Genomic DNA, 23533 nt, shown 5'->3' on the forward strand with positions numbered 1-23533 from the left:
CTTTATAAATATTGAAATAGTGGAACAGTCAGGGTTCCAGCTGAAAGCACCTTTCATTTTGCCATGCCTTCATCTCAGCATAATTGCTCCCCTTTTTACTGCTTCAGTGGCAGAGTGTGGGCAGCAGGGAGTCTTTAATTGTCTTACAAAGTCTTTATTCTATCAAAAATGACTCAACCTAAATATAAGCTTCCATCTAACATCACACAAGTTTACGCAACCTCTTGATTCCATTTTAGTGTCTGTTGATTGTGTTTATTGTATTCATGTGAACATTTTGATATGCATGATTGCTATTGCTATTCCTGTTTTATGAAATTGACCTGTTGGTCCCTTCACTTGACTTGATGTCACCGTCTCCAGGTATGACATCAGATATGAGAAAGAGGACTTCCTTCTGAGGATAAAGAAAGCATCAGTCAGCGATCAGGGAACCTTCACCTGTGTCGCAGAGAACCGTGTGGGTAAACTGGAGGCCTCTGCCTACCTGACTATCAGAGGTGGGTAACTGCTTGTGGACTCACTTGAAGCAAAGCTCATAACCCATCCCTGATATTTTTTTGTGTCTCCCAAAGCAGGCCACAGGACAATCAGTCCTTTATTGCCCACTTTACGAGTGTTATTGCCCCCCTGCTGAAAGGCTGGGCCTGGCCTCAGCTTTTCTTTCATATAGCAGGGCTGATGTAGTTGATTGCTCCAGATCTCCAGCCAGGCTCCAGATATGAACAATCTAACCAGCTTTAAGTGAACTGCTATAACTTCTCCTGGGGGGTCCATTCTCCATGCTGCCCACTCACGCCATACTCGCATCATATCAGTGTGGGGAAGCTATTTTATAGTAAAGGTTGATATTGCAACAATTAAAAATATTATATTTTCATTTGGCAAATCAGGCCGCCTCTGCTTTCTGCTCTTTCCATTAGCACTATACGATCCTGAAAACATTGTTGATACAATTAAAGATAGAGGAGAGATAGATAGAAGTAACACTTGACTTGTAACCAACCCATAACATACTGGTACCACGTGGATTAGTACTTCATACATCATAATACACACTGTACATTACAGATCTCATAACATTAACTTTTCATTCCTTCTGTATTACTTTATGCTTTTTTTATATTGGATTATTGTTGTTCTCATAACTCAGACATGACTTGTATACTCTAAAGAGATGTCCCGACCCAATGTTAAGATGTTGGAAACAACACCGACCACGAATACAAAAGCTGCAATAAGCAGTAAATACTGGTCTGAATATTTTCAGAAAGACCCCAAGAAAGAAGATATTATTAATGATAAGTAATTCAATGAAACGTTCTTTAATTGAATGTTTCACCTTAAGTGGTCATGTGCATATATTTGCACTCGTTTGGGAAATGTTTTGGATTATTTTTACTAATTAAAGTTCATATTGGGCTGATGGTGCAACACAAGTAAAACATGACAGTCAGCCAGATGGCAATGATTTTCATTTTATGAAAAAATATATTTTGCTATTCAGTCACCTAAATTGAATCTGTTCTAAGCCTGTCCTTGTCAAAGGTCTGTTTCACATACATGCGACACTTGATATACAAAAAGATCTGTTAACTGTGTGAATGTGCTCTTCAGGTGACATGGGTTGCAGATAAAATGTTCCGCCCATGTTTTTTTGGTTACCCTGCTCTCTATCATTGCCAAGGTGCCATTTCCTTGAAACCCATACCATCACCTGCTTTTGGTGACTGAGCTCCACCCTCCTCCCCACCCAATCTTCATGGATGGATATGAAGGTTACGATATTGTAACCCTAGTTCTATAAGCACAAGTGAAGCCCTCTACTGGTCCCTATGGGTAATACAGTCCTCCAATCACAAGCATGTATTCACCCACTGGAAATGTGCATAAGCCTAGCAGGCCAATCAAGATGTGCCCACCCAAATACGTACTGATGAGGTTCTTGAAGCATTGATTCCATCCATGGAGATGAGCTGTCAATGGGCAAATCTCCATTCGCTGAAGAGATAAAGGATGGCAGACAGACGGCTGTGTGTGCTGCCTTTTGTACTGTCTGGTCGGCGTGTGTTCAGGTAGGCACGTCCAGATCGGCCGGCTATGCTTCTGCAAACTGTCAGTGGCCAAATGCATGCTTGTGATTGGAGGAGAGTATTACCCATGGAATTTAGTAGAGGGCGGAGCCTGTGTAAGTTAGAACCAAACTCCATCTCATTCATTTCTGATTTTCATTCTTTTTTTTCTGTCCCTCTGTTCTACTCTTCTGCTTTCCTTCTCTCTCTGTTGTGTGTTAATGTCACTCACACCATTGTTGTGTCACCAGCTCGCCCTGTTGGTAAGTAAGAGCTGGACCCATTATGCATGCGTTGCTCTTCTTCGTTGTTTCTGTTTTTGATCACACACGTATGCATGGATTGATGTAGCATTCCACAAACATTCATCAAACTAATATTGGACATGCATATCCACATTGTTGCTATCAACCCTTGACTTTTCCGGGCAGTTTGGATTTACCACCTCACTTTTCCAGGGGGTCCTGATACAGTACGATTCATATGCCCTAATTCAAAAACTTGAATTGAAAAGGACGTTTTGGGACCCTGCTAATTAGTTGATATCATTCATTCGGATGTTCTGGCAGCTGGATGAATGACTTGTATGATTGGCATAGTCAAGAAATAGTTCTTAAAGAAATAATAAAGACCTACTGCATGAACCTTTTTAGATTGTAGCTGGACCTTCAGTCCAAGGATTTTTCTTTAATACAAGTCCTTCTATCATACGCACTTTGAAAGTCTTTGCAAATTTGTTGCTATTGTGTTATGGTTTATTTTACCTTTAACCTCAGAGGCGCCCCAGTTTGTGGTGCGACCCCGTGACCAGATTGTGGCACAAGGACGAACAGCTACCTTTCCTTGTGAGACCAGAGGCAAACCTCAGCCCACTGTCTTCTGGCAGCGAGAGGGTAGCCAGGTGAGAGTACTGATTTTGACAGAATGTGTTGTTGTTTTTTTAAACGTAGCTGTATATATGTGTGCATGATGGGGAATTAATGATATCTCTTATAGGCCCACCTTGCTATACAGAGTTAGATTAAAACAATTATAAATTCTGTAGCAGCATCCATAGATAAGTATCTAAAATGTAAAAAAATGGCCAAGGGTGTAACTAAAAGGATCAAACCAGGTGACAGCACACCGTAGGTCTGTTCCATAAACAGATAACAAAGTGGTCATTTATCACCAATCTACCCAAGTTCGACTGGCCAATTCACTTAGCAAGAAACAATGTCATGTGCAGCATCAGAGTCATTAGACATAATGAAAGCAGGCTAATGTCCTTTCCTGCCCATCAGCTTGTCTGCTCGGGGTGCAGAAACAAAGCTGATGCCTCAATTTTATGACGATGTCTGCAGGTTATTACAGCAGGATTATCACTCTCAGGGGTGAACTGCCATTCAGACCGAGTAGGAAAGAGACATTGACCCACTTTTCTAACTGAATCGTACATAACTGTTGGAATATGGAAGCAAACTGAAGACATGTCTTGATACAGCAGTGACTGCTTTGAAGTCAGTTGGTTGACCAAATATGGTATTTTTATCCATCTAAGTGACTAGTGGGGATCACACTTTTTGAAATTTGTCCAGTATTGAGTGAGAGCGTTGCAGCCGGAAACCACTAAATAGATTGTAATGTATTTGCTTGGGGAAAATTCTCACCGTCAATTTACATCCACTGCTTGTATTTTCTAGTGACAAGCTCAGATTGTGGAAATGTCCGTACAAAGAAGTAATTTTTTTTAATTTCCCTTGATCAAGTGTCTCTTTCCCCGTTGGAAAAATGTTAAGACAACCAACTCTTAATTTGGGAAAGTTAAGTCACTATCAGTGACTGGAAGATCAGTGCCATACATAGGCATCATCTGCATAAAATGAAAATATTTATATGCGCCATCTCAAAATTGACCCTTAGAAAGATATGATTTAAAATACTCCAGAGTAAGCAAGCAATTGTAGTTCTTGAGTTTTGCCAGGAGAGCTACTGATAATGTGAAGTATATTTGCAATAATAGTCCTAATAATCTATTTCAAGCTGTATAATTTTGCGTGGCAAGCAATATCTACTTCATGAGCTACTTATTAATGAATTTTTACAGAATATGTTTTACATTCACATAGATTGTATGCTTGTCATTAAGAAAGGACTGAAAAAAACTTCCTTTTTAAGGGATTTTTTTTTACCTTTGGTCTACCATGAAAGTATGTCATCCTGTCTTATTTACACTGCTTCCCTCTTTCACTCCCTGTAGGATCTTCTGTTCCCCAACCAACCAAAACAGGGAGATAGCCGTGTTTCTGTGTCAGTGAATGGAGAGTTGACCATTACCTCTGTGCAACGCTCTGATGCAGGGTATTATATCTGCCAGGCCCTCACTGTGGCAGGCAGCATCCTGGCCAAGGCCCAGCTTGAGGTAGCAGACGGTAAGGCTGGACACACACATAGTAACTATGAGAGCTACTTATATTATCTGATATAACAGCACCAACATGCACTAATAGCAAATTGTTTTCATTGTCTTTTAACCAACATTCTATTGTTACGCCTTGTTAAGATAACAACTCTATGCATCAGAGAAGCACATGCGTGTTATTGTGAATACAAAAAACTATTGCATGACTGCAATGCTCAATATATAGGTAATTTCACCAGAATGGAGCATTACTTTTCCCTATATGGTATAATCTGGAGGGCTTACTCCTAATAGCTGGTAGGTGACAGAAACACCACTGCTTCATATAGACCACAGTTTGTAAACAATGATGACATATGAGTGTTCACATGCTGTTTGGCAATGGAAGTACAGCGGAGTGCTTGTCAAGCTATGCAAGGGCATTAATCACTAAAGATCGCAAATGCAACCTAAACAAATTGACTCTATGGATCCATGTGCTATAAGTGAGTCGATCCAATACATAAACCAGTGGGCCAATATTAAGTGGCCAGATAAATGCATGTATTTGGTGGAGAAACCTAGCCTGCAGCTGTTGAAAACATGACCAGAACTTGTAGGTGTCCTTGTAAAAGCCTCAATGAATTAAAGACACATAACACGACATTAGTCAACAGTTAACGCGTCACTTGTTACACTGACACACCTGTCGCAATCCTGACTGAATTCTGTAGAACTTGAGTCCGCTGTTAGAATATCGATTCTGACAACTGAACATGCAACAACGACATTTTGATGCTGTTGACAGACAAATTCAAGGTTCAAAGCTTGCTAACTCGTCTCGATGGCTGGGGAAAAAAGACTACTTCCATTGCCAACATGCACGTGCATATTTGTTATGACATTGTCTATTTAAGGGTCAATAATGATTTCTAAGAATTATGGACACATTTTAAACACATCACAAATGCTCTCAAAAGTCATTGTCTTCTTCATGTTCCTATCATGACATTATTCAAACTTTTCGGCTGTGGAACCATTAAATATATTTTACCCTGCTGTCCTGAAGTCACAGCAATGTTGTTGGTGTAGGGTACTAACAACACACTTTACAATTTAATGGCATTGTCAATTTTATTCTGCTTTTGTATGTGATGCATTTTCGTTTTGATGCATACTGGGCTTTTATCAACAACAAAAAACACATATAATTGCAACATTATCCAGACCTAATAAAACAGCCGGAATACACAGCACTTGTCTGCCCACTCTCAGATCAGAAAAGATGCATCTTACAGTATGTTCTAAAAGCCAGTCACCCACACAATCATCTGTTTCATTATCACCTCACTGTTTGCAAATGTGAATGGTCTGAAAAGACTAAAACTGTGTAAAATAAAACTGCCTCCTTGATGGAGAGACACTTTAACTTTTTTTTTCCCTTTGACAAAGCTTTAATGTCAACATTAAGTGCTGTGCCGCTGCCAGCTGGGAGCTGTTTATGCCCTTCTCTCCATTTGTTTCTTGGCTTTTTCTCCCACACATTATTAAATTGACATCTGTTGAAGGGTTTTTCAGAGGAAATGACTCCTGTTCCGTCACTCAGAAGAGATGGATCAATATCAAAATGTTTGGTTTAGAGCATGAGGCAAGGGAAAAATGCGGTTGATTGATGGCTGTACACGGAGAGTTGCCGTGACACCAAGTGTAGTTGACGTGACGTTTCTAGCATTACTCAAAATTAAGAGTGTCCAAGAGGGTCCTGAACTGGTTGTACATTTTCTGTAGGTCCATATATGGACTAGGTGCTCCACCCTGGGCGTTAAGTCAGATATATGACTGACAGGTTTATTAAATATCCAGTCAGACTTGTGAGAATGATACGTGCTTTCGGGATTTTTGTGCAGAATAGGTGAGTACAGGGCACTTCACCTGACCACTGTAAGAACAGCAGCCGTGCACTCTAATGCACAACCCCACTGCATACGCTAGTTTGCTAGCCAAAGGTTGTGTGTGCGGATTGAAACAGAGTCATTGTATTTAGCCATTTTTCAGACTGGGTCTAATGTAACTACTGGGTACCCAAGCTGAACACGGCCGCTACCCTCACCATCGGAGCGAGCAACACTCTTTTCAAAGTCATATTTCCAGCCTACAGGGGTTGGATACTTGACATTAGAAGATGTTTGTGTGTGGTATCGCTTCAACCTGTCTGACTGACTCCTACGGACAGTGAGGATGCCTGGAGGCTTACGTGGCTATTTGTGTGATGCTTGAACAAAAAGTACAAAACAAGGACCTCGGGAGTCACCTTTCAACTCGAGTCTTGAGCAATGGTGTCGTGGTATTTGTAGAAATCGATGCTTGGATTAGATGCACTCATCTTATCAATGTTTTTAATAACCAAGATTCACTCAGTAGCAGGCATACAACCAGTTGTTGAGTCTGCCACTTTATCTGCAAACCTACTGTAAAACAATTTAGTTCTGCAGCTGTGGTTAACAATCTCAGAAATCAACATTTTATTATTACCTTTGTCACTAAAGCCTGGACTGTATGATTGCATTTCTTACAGGACTACAGCTAAATGAGGAACAGCAATATGATGTTGTCGTTGGCTCTCTAATCGCTTGTTGGGGGGGGGGGGTAATAGTAGCTTGATATACAGCAGTATAATGTTTTCATTAAAATGAAATGCTAGACTGTCCTTCTGTAGCCAATATAACAACTAATGCTCAACTGAAGTTCCCCATGAAAGGCTCACTATTGAAGCTTTTATTTCTGTGACAATCCTAATAAACGCTTTTCAGCGACACTATGTAGATAATGCTTATATTGCCGCATAAATGCAAACAATTCAGCCTCTGTACAGTAACCATAGGCATATCACATGTGGTGCTGCTTACTGTACCTTCACCCAGTTGCTTGAGGTGCCGTGTTCCTCATTGTGCTGAAAGGAGGTGTGATGAAAGATTAGGTTTGGGGAAGCTGCTGTAAACACTTGTACAACTGCAGACAGACCTGATAACAGTGGAGAGCAGCAGTGAGGAAATTGGAAGCAGAGGGTAGTTACAAGGCCTAGAGAGCTTCAACACTTCAGATATTACTGTTGCAGAGTGCAGAGCCTGTTTTCTGGATGATATAACATGCTTTGAAAAGCTTTAAAAGAGATGTATTGTTGTTCTGCTCTGCATGTTAATGCAGAGTTTAGTTTTCTGTGTGTGTGTGTGTGTGTGTGTGTGGCAGGGGGGGAGATGCCGAAAGGGTGGAGGTGCAGCCATGAGTCAGAGAGTAGGAAGAGAGAGGACGGGCATGAATGTGTTGAGAGGTGTTATAAAGAAGGTATGGTAATTAGCACCACGGGTGAAGCATCGTTAATCCTCACCTGGTAATTAAAGCTCAAAGGTGTGATGCAGTGCCATGAGCACACTGCCTTGCTGTAGAAAAAGGCTCGCAAAGCAGTCACTTCCTCTCACAACAAATCCATCAGATTGAACCCTAACATCTTGGGCCTGCAGTCACTAATGCAATTACTGCAATCACAAATTAACACCTTGTGATAAGGTCACTTTTTTTTTTCTTCCCACAAATCAGACGAAATCTAACGAGTAAGAGTAGAGAGTCATTGCTACATGCCAAGACCGTGACATCAAAATTACAGTGTTACGGTGCCTTGAAAAAAAAATAATGCCTGTTCCTTGATTATTATCCTTAGCCCTGAAGGACCGCCCTCCACCCATCATCCGACAAGGCCCATCCAACCAAACGCAGGCGTTGGGAGGCGTGTCCCTCTTTATGTGTGAGGCATCAGGGGACCCAGAGCCCACGGTCACCTGGCGAAAGAATGGCGGCAATCTGCTCGGAAAGGATCCGCGATTTTCCCTGCTGGAGCATGGCAGCCTTCAGATCCAGAGTACCAGGGTGGGTTATAGTGGATTACAGAGAGATGGATGTACGTAGGATTTAGCATGCGGCATCGTACATGTAGCATTTACATGACACAATGGCCTACTACTTTTATATACTGTAGAGAATTGCAGGATAATTCCATGGTTGCATATGATAACCACCAAAAATGGTGGTGAGAACTGGAAACACGGTGACGTTGCCACAACTGAAGCTTACGGTTTTATTTCCTCCTTTTTAGCTGCACCTGAAGTGGTCAAAGCCATCATGTTTCACCGGCAGTGTTTCTATCAGTACCTGATTATTTACTCTTTGAGAAAATGATTCCCCCCGAAGTTAAGTCGTTTTGTGCCATATCAGTTGAACTTTTGTAGATGTGTGCAGGCAAATATTCACTCAGTGCACACAATCACCTACCTGCAAGTTGTACATTTCTCTACTTCCATTGGATGGGGTTTAGGTTAATTGTGTTTCATTATTTTTGATGATCTACCTTTCACTGCACTGTCAATAGAAACGGCTATAAAAGAGGGAAATAGTTATACTGTACATACATAGATACACATACAAACATAAATTCAAACACACACACACACACACATAAGTTTTATTTGTGTGCTCTTCTATTGCATGTGAAAGACGAAAGAAAAATGTCCTCATCTGCCAGCTGATGTCAGCTGAATGTAATTCAAATGGACAAGCGCAGTCTGGTTGCTTTTAAAAGATGAATAGCGAGTATTGATTTTTACAAGTTGTTAAATGCTGCTATTTAGTCCGAATCTCTGAGGCAGCAGTTAGACTCAAGGACTCAAGGACAGGGACCAGTGAGTGGTCTAAAAGGGCTAATAGAATGGAGGAAGTGCAATATACAGTGTCCTGTCACAGTGTCAAAGTGCTCCTCCTGTGTCACTCTCTCCTCGCCTCTCTCTTGAGAGATAGCATAGTTGTGAGTGGTACCTAAGGCACTGCCAATAGAGGATAGATTGTCATATCTCTTATTCTCCGTGTCAGCACTGATGATGATAATGTTGATGGTTCTGGGAATAGAGGGTGACTATTATTGGAGGGAATCAATTAAGAAAATGAATGTAAGCTCTTACTGGGCTCTTTTTTTTTTTTTTTTCATTGGCCGCTGTTAAAGTTTCCTCATCCACTCTCCGGCTTTTCTCGAGCCAAATGCAGGCCAGTGGAGGTTAATGCATTTTTACTGTACTACGAGCTGTGAACCTCCTTCAAAAGCCCAGAGTGACGTAAGAGCTTGTAGAAACCTGGCATCAGCCTTACAAAGACTATTGGACTCAGTTGAACACAGCAACCGAGCGCAGCCTGAAAACTACATAATGTGTCGAACCGTTTTATCTGTATTACAGAGGAAATCTGTCTGGGTCAAGTTCATAGAGGTTGCTTCCCCTTTTTCTTTGGTTTTCGTTTTTGAATGTGGTTTCTGTTACAACTGTTATAGTTGTGATGATGCAGGTGCAAATGGTGGCTTGTTTTTTTAGCCTTAATGATAATATAATAATCTGTCTTCCTCAGCTGTCTGATCTGGGGCTGTACACCTGTGTTGCCACCAGCTCCAGTGGAGAAACATCATGGAGTGCCTACTTGGATGTCAGAGGTCTGCTTCAGGAGAAATAATTCATATGAAAAATGAACACAGTTGTATGCATGTCAAGCATGACATTGCTTGATATTCGTTGCTATTGCAGGTATTCATTATGTCTCTCTCTACGTTTCCATCTTTGTCAGACTCCACTGACCTCTTAGACTTCATGCCTCACAACGCGACGGCTCTCTCGGGGCCGCCCTCCAAGCCAGCGGTCACTGATGTGACCAAGAGCAGTATCTCGTTGTCATGGGAACCGGGGCCAGAGGCGGGCTCCCCGGTGTCCTCCTATGTCATCGAGGCCTTCGGGTATGTCTGTGACCCATGGCCTCCAGCTACATTTAGTGACCCCAAACTTTGTGTGGCAGCTGTGGGTGTTTCTGTGGGCATTCAATCGAGCCAGGGCAGTTTCAAGCAGAATGTTCTGAATGGCTTGCGATTCTTTTTAAAAGAAAAACAAAAGTATTTGAATTTAAATGCTAATTAGTCTGCAAATAAAGTTCAAGCAGAACATGATTGGCATGTGAGAAATAGCTTTTGTTCTCTCCTTACCAAATAGTTGACTGAAAGAAAGGACTTCAAAGGCTTAGCGTGTGTCATGATTGTCACCCTGATTACTCTTTTTGAAGATGACAGGACGTTTTTCTAAAGATTTCACGGGTGATTATGGCATGTCATCACTGTGTGACATGTGATTTTTGCCTCCAGTCTCTAGGAACATGGCCTACCAGTGTCGCCCCAAATAAGCTGCCTAGATTACTTCTATAGTATAACGATAAGATTCTTCCTAATTAATTCAATTTAATCATGCTCTTTCTACAGTCAGTCAGTGAGTAACAGCTGGCAGACAGTGGCAGACCATGTGAAGACCACTGAGTTCACAGTCAAGGACCTACGACCCAATACTGTCTACCTGTTCATCATCAGGGCAGTTAATGCTCAAGGGCTTGGGGACCCCAGCCCCATGTCTGAGCCAGTGCGGACTCAAGGTACAAAAATAAGAGTGTGTTGCAATGAATTCTTATATATAGGCCTCGATATTCCACTCTACAATTCTGCATTTCTTTCTGTCTCCCAGACATAAGTCCCACAGCGCAGGGAGTGGACCATCGTCGCGTGCAGAAGGAGTTGGGAGACGTGGTCGTTAGCATGCATAACCCCGGTGTCCTTAGCTCCACTTCAGTGCAGGTCACATGGACTGTGAGTACTTGTATAACTTTTCTTTTTTTTTTTTTTAATTATGGTAGTTTTACCTTCAGAGCAGCAAAACAGATCTTGCCAAGGCTTTTGGGAACATTTTACTTGGCATGTCACTATGTTTGGATTAGTTTGCACAGGCACAGAGTAAATTGTTTGAGGGATGGCTACAAATTCATAGTCTGAGCAGCTGGTGCTCCATCAATTTAAAATGGTTTGAGGTGATGCTGGTATCAAGACTAATGTTTCTGTTCAGGACAAATACATCACCATTAGGTGCTACATGTGTCACTTCTGGAGGCAGTTTAAAGTCGGCCCTTTATCTGGGAAATGTTATTTCCGTCTGTTAGCAAGGTGTCCCTAGTAACTGCTGCTGTAGGTTAATGACACACCTAGGATGGGCTTACACTAGTCTGCTATTTCGTGCTTGTCCGCGCGGCAACCTTGTATGCTGCTTGCAGACTGACACAGTGACAGGAAAAACCTGCCTTTGTGGTCCTTACGAAATAAGTCCGCGGATGCTGTTTCGACCGGGCTCCACTTTCGAGAAACACACTAATTTGTTACCGAATGTCAAGTAAAAGTGTCTTTATTAAAGTGGTTTCTGTGCACTGTTGGATATGTTCTGAAGTCGTTGTTGCCCTGTGCATGTCCTGTGGGAACAGTTGCACAAATGTGCTTTTCCCATTTCAGATTTCAGTGAACTTTAATTGGACAATCTGCAACTCAACTATATGTCAGGTGACAAAACAAAGATGCTCAACTGAATGTCACTAGTTGTACCCATAACCCTTATTCTAGACCACATCTTGATTGATTCTGGGGCTATCTTCTAAGACTAGAGGAAAGTGAACACAGAGGAGAGTCATTTATTTCGATTTATGGACTTCACCGAATCAATTTTTTTTTTTCCAGTAACACAGATGGACAAACACACAAGTGGCACTACTTCTTATGTTTATAAGGCTTTTAGATTCCCAAATAGTTGTGTCAATGACATGCTTGCTGAGGCTACAGAGAGAAAGAGACAAGAGAGTAGAAAAGAGATCCATCCTAATATGTTTTGACTGGTCTGATGATAAACAGCTGCTTTATATCACTTGTAAAAGCCTTTTCTTGCTTCTGCCCTTGTTAACAAGCCATTACTCTGAGTTGTATGTTACATATTTTACTTCTCTGCTGAAATGGACCAGCAAAAGAAGAAGAGAAATAAAAAGTCTGTTTTGATAAGGTATTTTGAGTCCAAATTGTGCTGAAGGTCTGACTCAGGGGTACTGTTCAGCTTTGGCAAATAGACTACAACTCTCTTCATGTGGTTTCTGGCTCCTCTGCTGCTAATTAAACTGTATGATTAACTAAGCGGGCATTGTTACTGACAGAGGATACTAACTGAATGCCGATCCACAGCTCCAAAGCAGTTTACACACAGATGTCCGCCACCTCCCACATCATTACCGTACAGCATGTCTTCATTCCGCTCTCTCTCCTTCTCCTCTCCTCTCAGGTTGAGAATCCATCCCAGTTTATCCAAGGCTACCGTGTTCTGTACCGGCAGACGTCAGGGCTGCCCTCCCCAGGGCCATGGCAGATGCAGGACTTGAAGGTTGCCTCAGAGAGGGACATAACTCTCTCCGGTTTGAAGAAAGGCATCGTCTATGAGATTAAAGTGCGGCCGTACTTCAATGAGTTCCAGGGTGCAGACAGTGAATCCATGACAGCACGCACCATGGAAGAAGGTAAGCGTCAAATTAATTCACATTTCTGACAGAAATCAATTTCTCTGCTGACTTTATGCTGCAAAGAAATATATACGATTGAGTTACTTATGCGTGAGCAGTTGCTCTTGTGTAAATGGTTCTACCTACTTTTATATTTAGTTGCTGCTAGTAATGGCTTCATGGCTAGATAGTAATGGATAATGGCATTTCAAGTACACCCGCCCACACACGCACACTACAGCAGCAGTATGTCCCCTGTGTGTGAAAACAGGTCTACCAGACAGCGCAGTGGGGGTCTGTGACAAGCCTGAGCCTCTGTGGGTTGGTGGGCAGAAGGGGAGGGCACAGACTGTCTCCTTTGACATAAGCTCAACTCTCTCTCTGCTCCTCAGTGGACCCCTGCTGCCTCGTCTCCGTCACACACCAACTAGAGCTGCATGACATGATCCCCCCTTTATCAACCCAAGCACACACACAGTTTCAATATCGATAACAGTTCTTGGTGTTCTCATCAGGTCAAATGATCCTCTACTGGTTCTTCTCAGGCGAACTGTTTGTTCCACAAATGACTTTAACATAAAATCATTGGTTGCGTACTTTATTTGTAAAATGGACAACTTGTAGTATAATTTGATTCATAATTGTAGCCTAATCCCTTGTCACACAGTGACGTAGCTGGCGTCACTGTGTGACAAGGGGACCTCAATCAAATCTAAACACATGACATGATCCACTACGCATTCTTTTTATTTCAATTGGACTTACCCTTTTCATTTTCTGAGACATCATTCACATAAAGAGAGAAAAAGGGTCCTCTCAATAGCTTTGTCTAAGTCCTAGTGGTGCTATCGGATGATATTATAGCACCAAGAGAACAAACTCCATCCACTGATGAGGACCATGTCATAAGGTTGAAAACTCAGGAAAAAGCTGCCCCCTTGGGATTCCAAAACGACCTTTTTCAAGAATGAACATGCTTTCTGTACTTCATAAACGCTTTGTTCTGCCTGCGAGCTGGGCATGGGGACCTGCTCGTGAAGTTTATTGCATTCATGTGCCCCACAAGCTGGACTGTATGGAACATGGCTTCTACTGAACTGAGAGCAAGTTATTATAAGGCCATTAATTCATCTTCCTCGCAGGAGGATGAGTATGGCTGTGAACAGGGGCTGCAAAGGGAATTTCACCTCACTGTAGCCCAATTAAAATGGCCACACAGGATCACTAGAGGTCTTTGTGGACTGGGGCACATGCTCTTGTTACTTGGGATCCTGGAAGCAAGGCGTCGTGGTACAGAAAATTGGCTTGATCCGCTGGTACTCTCGAGACCGGAAATGTGCTGCTCTGCAGAATTGTCAGCGTAACACTCTATCCATCAAAGGCAGATTGGGAATGTGCCACTGTCTTTGTGAGATACTAGCAGAGGGCGTCTTAGGGGTCTCGGAGGTCAAAAAAGCTGATGTCTCCCACTGCAAACAGGGGGAAAACATGTGCATTGAGATTAATGATACTCAACATCCCTTCGATACGTTGTTGGTGGGAGAAATTAGTCAGTTGGCTCTGTGACGTCACTGTCATAACTATCATCCATTGCATCTTCAGGGGTTCCACCATTGCCGATAGCAAATCAAAGGGGAATGCTATGGTGTGCTTAAGACCGAGGCAGATACTGTTAAAATGAGGATGTACTGACATTATGAGACCACGGCAAGAGGGTCAGTGAGGGGAAAAGACAACACCACCCTGTGTGGAGTAGAACTCCCTGGTCCTATACTAGATGGAGTTTATTTTACATTACACACGTGTAATCTGGGGACAGTTATGTTGACATATAAATGTTTGCTAATTCATGAATCAATTTGCTTAATTGATGCACTCATTTGCATAGCAGGTTATGTTTACCACTATATGCCCCGTATAGCAGGACATTAAGCAGCTTAAGTGTCTTTTGTTTAATTGTGTAGCTGTGAGTAAAAACTGAAATGTTCCCTAACACATTGGAATCATTAATTGCTTTAAATAACTCTCTAGATACTGTGTTCATCAGTCTTATTAATATAAGTATTGGTCACATTATTAAGAGCATACTCTTTGACTTTTTCTGCTGTTCTGGCCATTTATTGTAATGTTATCCTGAGTCATCACTGGTATTGTAGCCATTATTCATCCTCGGAGAGTGTGTTTGTACATACGGACATTGCAGAACTACACTTAATGCTTCCTGTCTTTTCCTAATGTAAACCTCTGACGGACTGGGCAAGATCCATCGGTTAACGGGAACAGCACCACATAAGTGATATTTGGAAAACAGGAGCTTACTTGCTTGATGGTGCTCTCACATTTGCTAACCAAAATATGTATAGTAAAAGTTCTCCTCTAAAAAATCTCCTCTTTAGCATGATTGTAGTTTCAACTATGTGAAACTGAATGCATATCTCTAAAGCAAAAGTCCGACTGCTTTGTATCCAATTATTTTGGAAAATCCAATCAAAATGACAAATGATAAACTTCCTGGCTGAAGTTTTGTAAATTCAAAAATGCTCCCAGACTGGTGGCAGTTTGTGCTCTATTGGATGATTTTGTTTTTGTTGCGTTTCCCTCAATAAGATTTATGATTGTGTTTTGATTTTGTGAAATTTGGCCTACAAAGATGACGTATTGCCTAAGAAATGTTGAGCCAGAGAGTCCCACAGAATGTCTTGTTTTTTCAGAATGTTAGTAAAGGCAATCCAAATAATTTGTAAAGGTTGACTTACTTCCACTACAGTCCACCTGCATCCTGTTTGTTTTAAGCACAGATTATTTTTGCCCATGCCTGATGATATCGCAGCATAAATATATATTACAAGTATACGGATTTTACATTTGGCTGTCAATAAATGAGTCAGTTTTCTTTCTGAACAGTAGAATCATCACTATAGTGTGTCAGTACATCCGCATGAGTTGGTTTAACAGCAATTGCCTCATAAAGTCAATACAGTCCAAATGGCTGAATATAGATATCCTCAAACTGGGTTGAGTCAATTTGTTGAATGTAATAGAAATAAAGTGCCTCTCATATGGCGGATTTAAATCTTTTGTACTGCCAAGCTGTCAAATATTTTTGCCGACACGCCATATCTGTTTAGAGCCTTTCTTTTAAGCATTCAGGAGGGTTTGTTTCATCTTTTCAACTAAAAACACATCCATTGTTTTGCCATCATTTAATATATGACTTTACTGAGCCAGATGTTTAGAACTTCCCGGATGTCAGAAGACTGGCAGAGACACTTTTTTTCTTATTACTCCTAATACGGCCTGGCTTTATTTCTCTGATCTACCAATGCAATCGCTGCTTGTTTTCTCACTGAGGCAATGTGCACATGTTCATTGCATTTTTCTCCAACCATTTCCAGAACTAATTCCATCTGGAGAAGTCATGTTGCTCTCTGGCCAGGTGGCAAACAAGACAATCCCGCCATGGCCCACCTGCTTTGGCTTTTCTGCTCTGCCGTGGCACTCTGCGCCTTACTTACATGAACCCACTGCAGATAGCATTCTGTTTTTTTTTTAACAGTTCCTTAATTAGGTTCAGAGTCGTTATTTCACTCACTCAGTCAGAACATAATGATAGTTTTAATGGGGATCATAAGAAACTATGTACTCAGAGTGGTTGTGTAGTCCGTTGAGTGAGAGATGATGATTTGCTCAGTCGCATAGACATGGTGTTTGCCTCCTGCTGCCTGCATTCTCTTCAAATCAAATTGCCAATCTGTGCATGCAGGTTATCAGGCCAGTTTGGTACATTTGGAGAAAAAAAAAAAATGACCCATTAAAGAGAGAGAGTTTGAATTTGGCACCATGAGGCATAACGCCACATTTCTGTTGACAAGCCATCTCAGAGTCCTCATTAGTGGACATGGAGACTGACCATTTTCATTAAGACAAGATATGCAAAATTGAATACAGCTACTTTGAATGCATTTACATGAGGTCATTATGGTTCTAGTCCATTATGGGAATAATGTTAGCTGCTGGGCTCAGCCATTTTTCTTTTGCTGAAAAAAATGTGTTGTATGTGCAATTAGTCGAGTGCAATTTGGACCTCAAATACTAGGTGTGTATGATTTATGATGCCAGTAGGATTATAGAATCTTAAACTCGGTGTAATTGAAGAACTGTGCATTGTTTTAGGTTCCAGTGCAGTCATTAAGATAGGAAATTAAGATGAAGTGCTCTGGTAGCCATCTGCTACACTGGTTTAGGAAATACTTTGTTGTATGGCTTGCTGTATATGAGTTGAGGTAGTGGGTGAGACAAATCCTTCTTTTAAGATGATTAAAAAAAACAGGAGACATTCACATTTCTGAAAAAGAAAACCTATATGCTAAATAATTTCCCTCTTTTATGTATTTCCTTTATTTATTTAATATTTTGACCCCCCCTTGACCCATCAGCACCTGGTGCGCCTCCGCAGCAAGTGACAGTGTTGACAGTAGGCAGCCATAACAGCACGTCCATCAGCGTGTCATGGGACCCTCCTCCCTCCGACCAACAGAACGGCATCATCCAGGAGTACAAGGTGGGATCAAACTCTGCACCTGATAAGCTGTACCAAATTGAATATTTTAGTGATGTACTGTACCTTTACAATGAACTCTGTCTGGCGTGTCTGTCTCTGTCAGATCTGGTGTCTGGCCAACGAAACCCGCTTTCATGTCAATAAGTCTGTGGATGCAACCATCCGTTCAGTGGTTGTTGGGGGGCTGCAGACCGGAGTGCAGTACCATGTGGAGGTGGCTGCAGGCACCAGTGCAGGGGTGGGGGTCAAGAGCAAACCCCAGCTCATCATCTTGGGTAATCCACTCCCACACACACACACACACACACACACACACCAAGTCTGGGGTCAAATGAAATGACTTCATAATGGGGGACCTCGGTCTCCATCACAGACTGGGGGTCTGGAAAAAAGGATTTATCAATTTATTCGACTTGAAGAAAGAAGATTGCGCTTTACAACGCAGACGTCTACCGAGAAATCAATTGCGGTTCATTAATAAGCGTAGTGTCTGGTAACACTGTGCCAAGTACTGTTAGCCATATCAATAATACTCTTCAATATGTGTCCAGCTGGCGCTAACAAAGTCAACAGTGTTTTTGTTGGAGCTTATCAGCCTATCACATCATATCAAATAGCTAAAGGATGCCCAGAGTATATAAGCCCAGAATCAATATCGGAGCCCAGGCCAGATGCTCTTCATCTGTGACTTTTGACTGATATATAATAACACCCTTAACGCACAGAGAAAAGGAAACACAGGCGTGTGGACTGAAGCTTAATGATGGGCGGGGGGGGGGGTGGCGGGAGATCCTGCTGGAGACTGTGAATCTAATTTCACAGCACAGTAGCTGCAACAGAAAATCAAACTCTGTCAGAGCTGCTCCGTCAATCTTGTGTCTTGCCGCTCAAGTTGATAAGTGCACTGCTGAATTGATTTACTCTGCCTACATATTGGATGCACTGATGCCTTTTTTTTTTTGTTGTGTTTTTTTTTTTTTTGTGCTTTTACCACAGTTGCCCCCTGCGTGCTGTATTTCTTTTTTTCCCCTTTTATCCATGGTCTCATCTTTTAGCTGTTCCAGTGGTCCATGTGTCTTTGATATACGCTGTCTTTATTTTATTTTTTAAAGTGAGCAACAATGAATCTTTTGCTTTTATTCAAAACATCTATTTATTTGTTGTCTACTTAGCTAACAAAAAAAAAGGCTTCTTTTGGACCACAGTGGAAATGATATTGATTTCATTTTTTATCCCAAATGATTTTCAAACACAGCAACTATTGAGACATAATAATGTGTTCATTTATATCTTGTGTGTGCTTGTGTGTGTGCTTGTGTTTATTTGTATGCGGTGCCCCCAGGTGCAGAACTGAGGGACGTAATGACGGGATCGGAGGGAAACAATAGCATCTCAGACGTGGTGAAGCAGCCAGCCTTCATCGCTGGTTTGGGAGGGGCCTGCTGGATTGTTCTCATGGGCTTCAGTGCCTGGTTGTACTGGAGGAGGAAAAAGAGGAAGGGACTTAGCAACTATGCAGGTAAAAAAAAAATCAATTGACATGGTTCTGCTGCACCAAGACAGAATCTCAAGGCACACTAGGTCTCTCTCTCTCTCTCTCTCTCCAACAAAAGCTGATGTCATCACTGATGTGACTCCATTTGAGTTGGCTAAAATGCAGAACAAAGGAAATGCATTCAGCACAGATGGAAATAGGCCCTATTTACTTTAATTCACTGTGCACTGAGGTGCATCAACTGTGCTGAGTTCCATCAGCACTGCACCTCAACAGTCTAATACATTCATGCGAAATAAGTAATTTAACATCCCCTTCCATTATCAGACCATGGCTGGTGTTGTTTGCACATTAACACGAGGCGCGTCTAGATTTACGTATGAAATATCATTTTATCCCTCTGTGAGTCAAGCATATAGCTGTGTGCCATTATCGTAATGCGCATTGCAGCTTCCATTGACTTGGGGAGAGAGCGCTGTGATTTCCTAATTCAATCGGGATTTACATGATTGGGAGATGCTCCTCTGGTCCCTTCTCTCAAAACAAATTGAGTTTAACACCAAAACATCACATTTCGAGTTTACTATACATATTGCAATGTTTTCGCAGGAATGATTGATGCTAAACACTTCAACCCAGCAGTAATTACGTTTTGTGTTGTGTTCTGAGGTGTCACATTTGTCAAGTTATGCATCATTTAAGAAAAAACATCTTGTTCTCCTCTCTTTTAAAGAGAGAAGGACAAGAGGTTCCGATTCGTATTCTGGAAAAAAATAATAAATAAAATGATGATGACGCAGATGCCCCAGGTCAAAAGGGGTCAAATGCGTCACCTTCATTTGAACTGTTTCCCTCAGGGCATTCAGCGTAATTCAGGAAATGATGGAAAGCAGTGGTTAGATGCATTAGCGCCCCTATAGTTTCATCAAAACATGCTGGTGCAGACATATTGACAAATGAACAAGCAAAGCAAAGATGAAAGGACTAATTTCATAGTTCCACACCTGTTTTCATGAATTTCTTTTGAGCATGAGAATATATTTATATATTTATACGTATCATCACACTTTATCCACTTTCTTCTTCTTTTTTTTTAATTGCAGTTCAATCCTTCACCTTTACGCGTGCAGGTATGTCTTTACATTATGCATTATTTATTCAAATATCCCAGTTAAGCTGCCTATATTCAAATTGATGGTGGTGCTGTACATTTTTAGACAAAATAATCGCAATTATTTTTCCCTGTCCTCCTTTTCTCAACAAGTTACATTCCAAAGAGACAGAGGCCTGATCAGAAATGGAAGGTAAGAATCTAAATGAACTTAAATAAAACCAAGAAACCCTTCAGCTCGAGCCTTCCCACTGACATTTTTGTGCTTTCGCAGCATATTTAGTGACAAGAGTCTATTGTAATACCTGTAATGAAGAATTATTTCATGATGAACGGAACTTGCATACATGTTCCAATATTTCAGTGTATGATTTGCACAGATGTGCACTTGATGAAATCATTCATCACTCCTTTTGAAGTGAGTGCTACCAATTAATGCAGGTGAGGGCTTTATTCACTGGCTCTCTCATTTCAACTGAGGTTGTTGGCGGAGCCAGAGGTCGTGGTAGGAGGCGAGAGGTGATTAATGTGCTGTTTAAAAAAAAAAAAACACTTGCCGTACAGTACACTCTGAAGGGTTGCATGTGTGGATGGAACAACAAAAGGACTGGACCTTGAGACTCCACTCAGCAGCTGTGAGAATTTCCTGACGGCTCAAAATGCACAAAGCGAAGTTCACCTTTTTATCCGCCGAACATCAAAGTGTAGAAGCGAGAAGGAAGCGGATTTGCTTGGCCGAAAGTAAAAGAATGAACGTCCTTGTGTTCTTCACTCTTCCTTTTTTCCCTCTTTCCGTTTTGTCACACCTAAGCAGGCAGAGAAGCCCAGAGCAAATGGACTAAAAATAAACAATTCCTTGCCGTTTGGTGTGTTTGAGTGCGCTTCACCACATTGCAGACTCATGTATGTGTTATTGTGTCAGTGTTTGGCACGTGTTTCTGAGCAAATGTATGTAAATCTATGTATGTGCTTGTGTATTCTAAAATGGAAATTATTGATGTAATTGTTTGAACACCTTTGAGCCATCACCAAGTCAGCTGTGAACAATTCCCTTGGCACTTGGCGAATCAGCGACAGTGGAAAATGTATTGTGTAGCCGCACATTAAGCAAACATATGTGAACAGGATGCACGGGGCATGTCAATGTTTTGCCATTTTTTTACAGCTGCAGATGCGAAGTGGTTGTAAAAATTGTCTTCTTTTTTTTTTTTTGTCCCTGAATTGCTGCCCACAACTTTCCTACCTTGAAGTCAAAGCCTGTATTCATGACCGTTGTATTTCACTAAGACAAAATGACACGGTAGCTTCCCTAAACCACCTAATGGGCTTCTGCTGTCTCTGTTGCTATGGAGACGGTGCACCAGTGTAGCCGATCTGCCAGAGGCTGTCCATGATTCTCAATTTAAAATGTAAATTTCTGTTGTGCTAAGGCTCTAAAGTGGATTTAGTGTGTATTTAGGCCTGCCTTGCTTCTCCGGGGAGAATTAAGGGTGGTGGAGGGGAGAAAGAAAGCTGATTTATAGACTTGCCATTCTATGTCTCTTTGTTGTTTATTGTCGCCTGTGTGCGGGGCTGCTCCACAGGCGAGAATATGCTGAATGAGTTTCCGCATTCAATTTGTTGTTGATGCAGCAGGAGGAAAATGAGCAATGCTGTTCCGCTGCAGCCTGGATATTTAACGATGTCAACGGTTCTCTGTCTTGCCCCCCCCCTTCTCCTCTCTTTGTCTATCTCCACAAAACCTCTCCTCTCACAGCCGTCCGGGGCTGTTGAAGGCGGGGGACACAGGCCTCCCCTGGTTGGCTGACTCCTGGCCCTCCACGAGCCTCCCGGCTAACGGCGGCTTAGGGAGTCCGAAGGGCGGCAGCAACTTTGGCCGAGGAGGTAAGAAACATAAACAGGCTTGGCCGGGGTCTTAGGAAATGCAGTTTTAGCAATGCCTGGTCAGACAGTCTTGATGCTCATTCATTGGGAAGCGCAGTGACAGGACATCACGCGGAAGCATGCATACTCAAACAAACACATACACGCAAATTAAAAGAGCCTTTAAGGGCTATACTTGACTAATTTGATTTGACATGCCTGATATTTGACTTATATTTTTCATTCTTTCTCATGCCGTGCAAATGTTCCTTTTTTCGGGGATGTATGAGATTGATAGTTTGAGTATATGTGTTCATTGTGCATTTGTGTGTTTGCGTGTTCTCCCAGCTTATTGGAACCCTGGTGAGCTGCAGGCTTTTTGTGTGCGAGACAGTAGAGCTGAAGGTTAGCCCTGTTTGAATATCCCTCATGTGAACACTCTACCGGCTCCCACAGCGTGTTGCATGCTAATTGTGGTAGTAGATAATCACTTTCATTTATATCAAGTCCATTCGAGACCTGTATTTAACTAATACAGAGTGCCAGAGCAGCAGGGAGTGTTAATGACCTTAAAGATCGTTAACTTCATGTCAACTTATCTCTCCATGATGCCTTTTTTCCCCTTCCCTCCTTGCTTTGTCACCACCCTCTTTTGTCTCAGATGTTTTACCGTCCGCAGCTGTAGAGAAGACGGGCACCATGCTGTCTGATGGTGCCATCTACAGCAGTATTGACTTCATGGGGAAGGCAGGCTACAGCAGCCCAGCGCGAGGCAGTCAGCCCACCCCCTATGCCACCACTCAGATACTCCAGTCCAACAGTTTCCACGAGCTGGCTGTGGACAGGCCAGATCCCCGCTGGAAGGCTTCTCTCCAAGCCCAGCAGGAAATGGCAAACCTGGGCTACTCGCTAACTGACAGACGCCCTGGCAGTGGTAAGTGCCCCCCTGAAGATAAAGCTCAATTATGTTATTATTTTTCATTTTTGGTGTTGTGATGTTTGCACTCTCGTGTATGAGAGTCTCTATTGGTAGCAGTGTTTAAAATTCCAGAAAAAGCTCCATTTTGCAATGAAATGACAGGACGTTGTTGTTCTTTTTCTATGAAATGACTACAAGGGAGTTGAAAAACTAAACCAGAGGAAGATGAAAAGGAGGGAATTTATTTACATATGAACTGAAAATGGACCCCTAGGATAATGTTCTTAATTACTCTTCTGTCTTCATCACAATTCTTCCCCAGGAGCTCATCTAGCCCAGAAATGTCACCCAATCATGACGCATTTCTTTGGGTTAATTTGATTAGTGATGACGGAAAATCGCCCAGTGTTCTGAGTTATTTATGCAGTGTATATACATTTGCTAAAGTCATGGAGGCATTTCCGTCTGTACTTTGGTAGCTTTGCACAACAGCCTGTGTGCTCAGCTAAATGTCAGGCTTACCAGAGATAGCGGAGCAAGTGGGGAGGCAACATAAAGTGGTTCGCCGCAGGTTTTTGGTGCCTCTTTAAGAAATGTCAACATTTAGAAAAAAAGCCCTAATGCGCTGCCAGCACACAAAAAGAGAAATAATGAACACACTGGGTAGGAGACAGGTTTGAAAAAGTTCAGTTAGCAGAGAAAGAT

General features: G+C 42.0%; 1 protein-coding gene across 1 annotated transcript in view; it reads left to right on the forward strand.

Moving 5' to 3' along the window:
- Positions 1 to 23533, forward strand: part of LOC306705230 (roundabout homolog 2-like) — a gene marked incomplete at its 3' end in the record, with an annotated part of 73805 nt that overhangs the window by 44765 nt on the left and 5507 nt on the right. Inside the window, exons 6-22 of the mRNA XM_079171935.1 lie at positions 364 to 500; positions 2324 to 2335; positions 2849 to 2973; positions 4312 to 4483; positions 8168 to 8373; positions 9895 to 9976; positions 10108 to 10273; positions 10787 to 10953; positions 11043 to 11164; positions 12666 to 12897; positions 17316 to 17440; positions 17544 to 17715; positions 18783 to 18959; positions 20039 to 20065; positions 20200 to 20239; positions 21803 to 21930; positions 22571 to 22843. Coding sequence (XP_079028061.1) covers positions 364 to 500; positions 2324 to 2335; positions 2849 to 2973; positions 4312 to 4483; positions 8168 to 8373; positions 9895 to 9976; positions 10108 to 10273; positions 10787 to 10953; positions 11043 to 11164; positions 12666 to 12897; positions 17316 to 17440; positions 17544 to 17715; positions 18783 to 18959; positions 20039 to 20065; positions 20200 to 20239; positions 21803 to 21930; positions 22571 to 22843 — 2363 coding nt within the window. The remainder of the gene's footprint in view (positions 1 to 363; positions 501 to 2323; positions 2336 to 2848; positions 2974 to 4311; positions 4484 to 8167; positions 8374 to 9894; positions 9977 to 10107; positions 10274 to 10786; positions 10954 to 11042; positions 11165 to 12665; positions 12898 to 17315; positions 17441 to 17543; positions 17716 to 18782; positions 18960 to 20038; positions 20066 to 20199; positions 20240 to 21802; positions 21931 to 22570; positions 22844 to 23533) is intronic.

The sequence above is a fragment of the Pholis gunnellus genome (genome assembly GCF_910591455.1).
Source record: "Pholis gunnellus genome assembly, chromosome: 13".
NCBI lineage: Eukaryota > Metazoa > Chordata > Actinopteri > Perciformes > Pholidae > Pholis > Pholis gunnellus.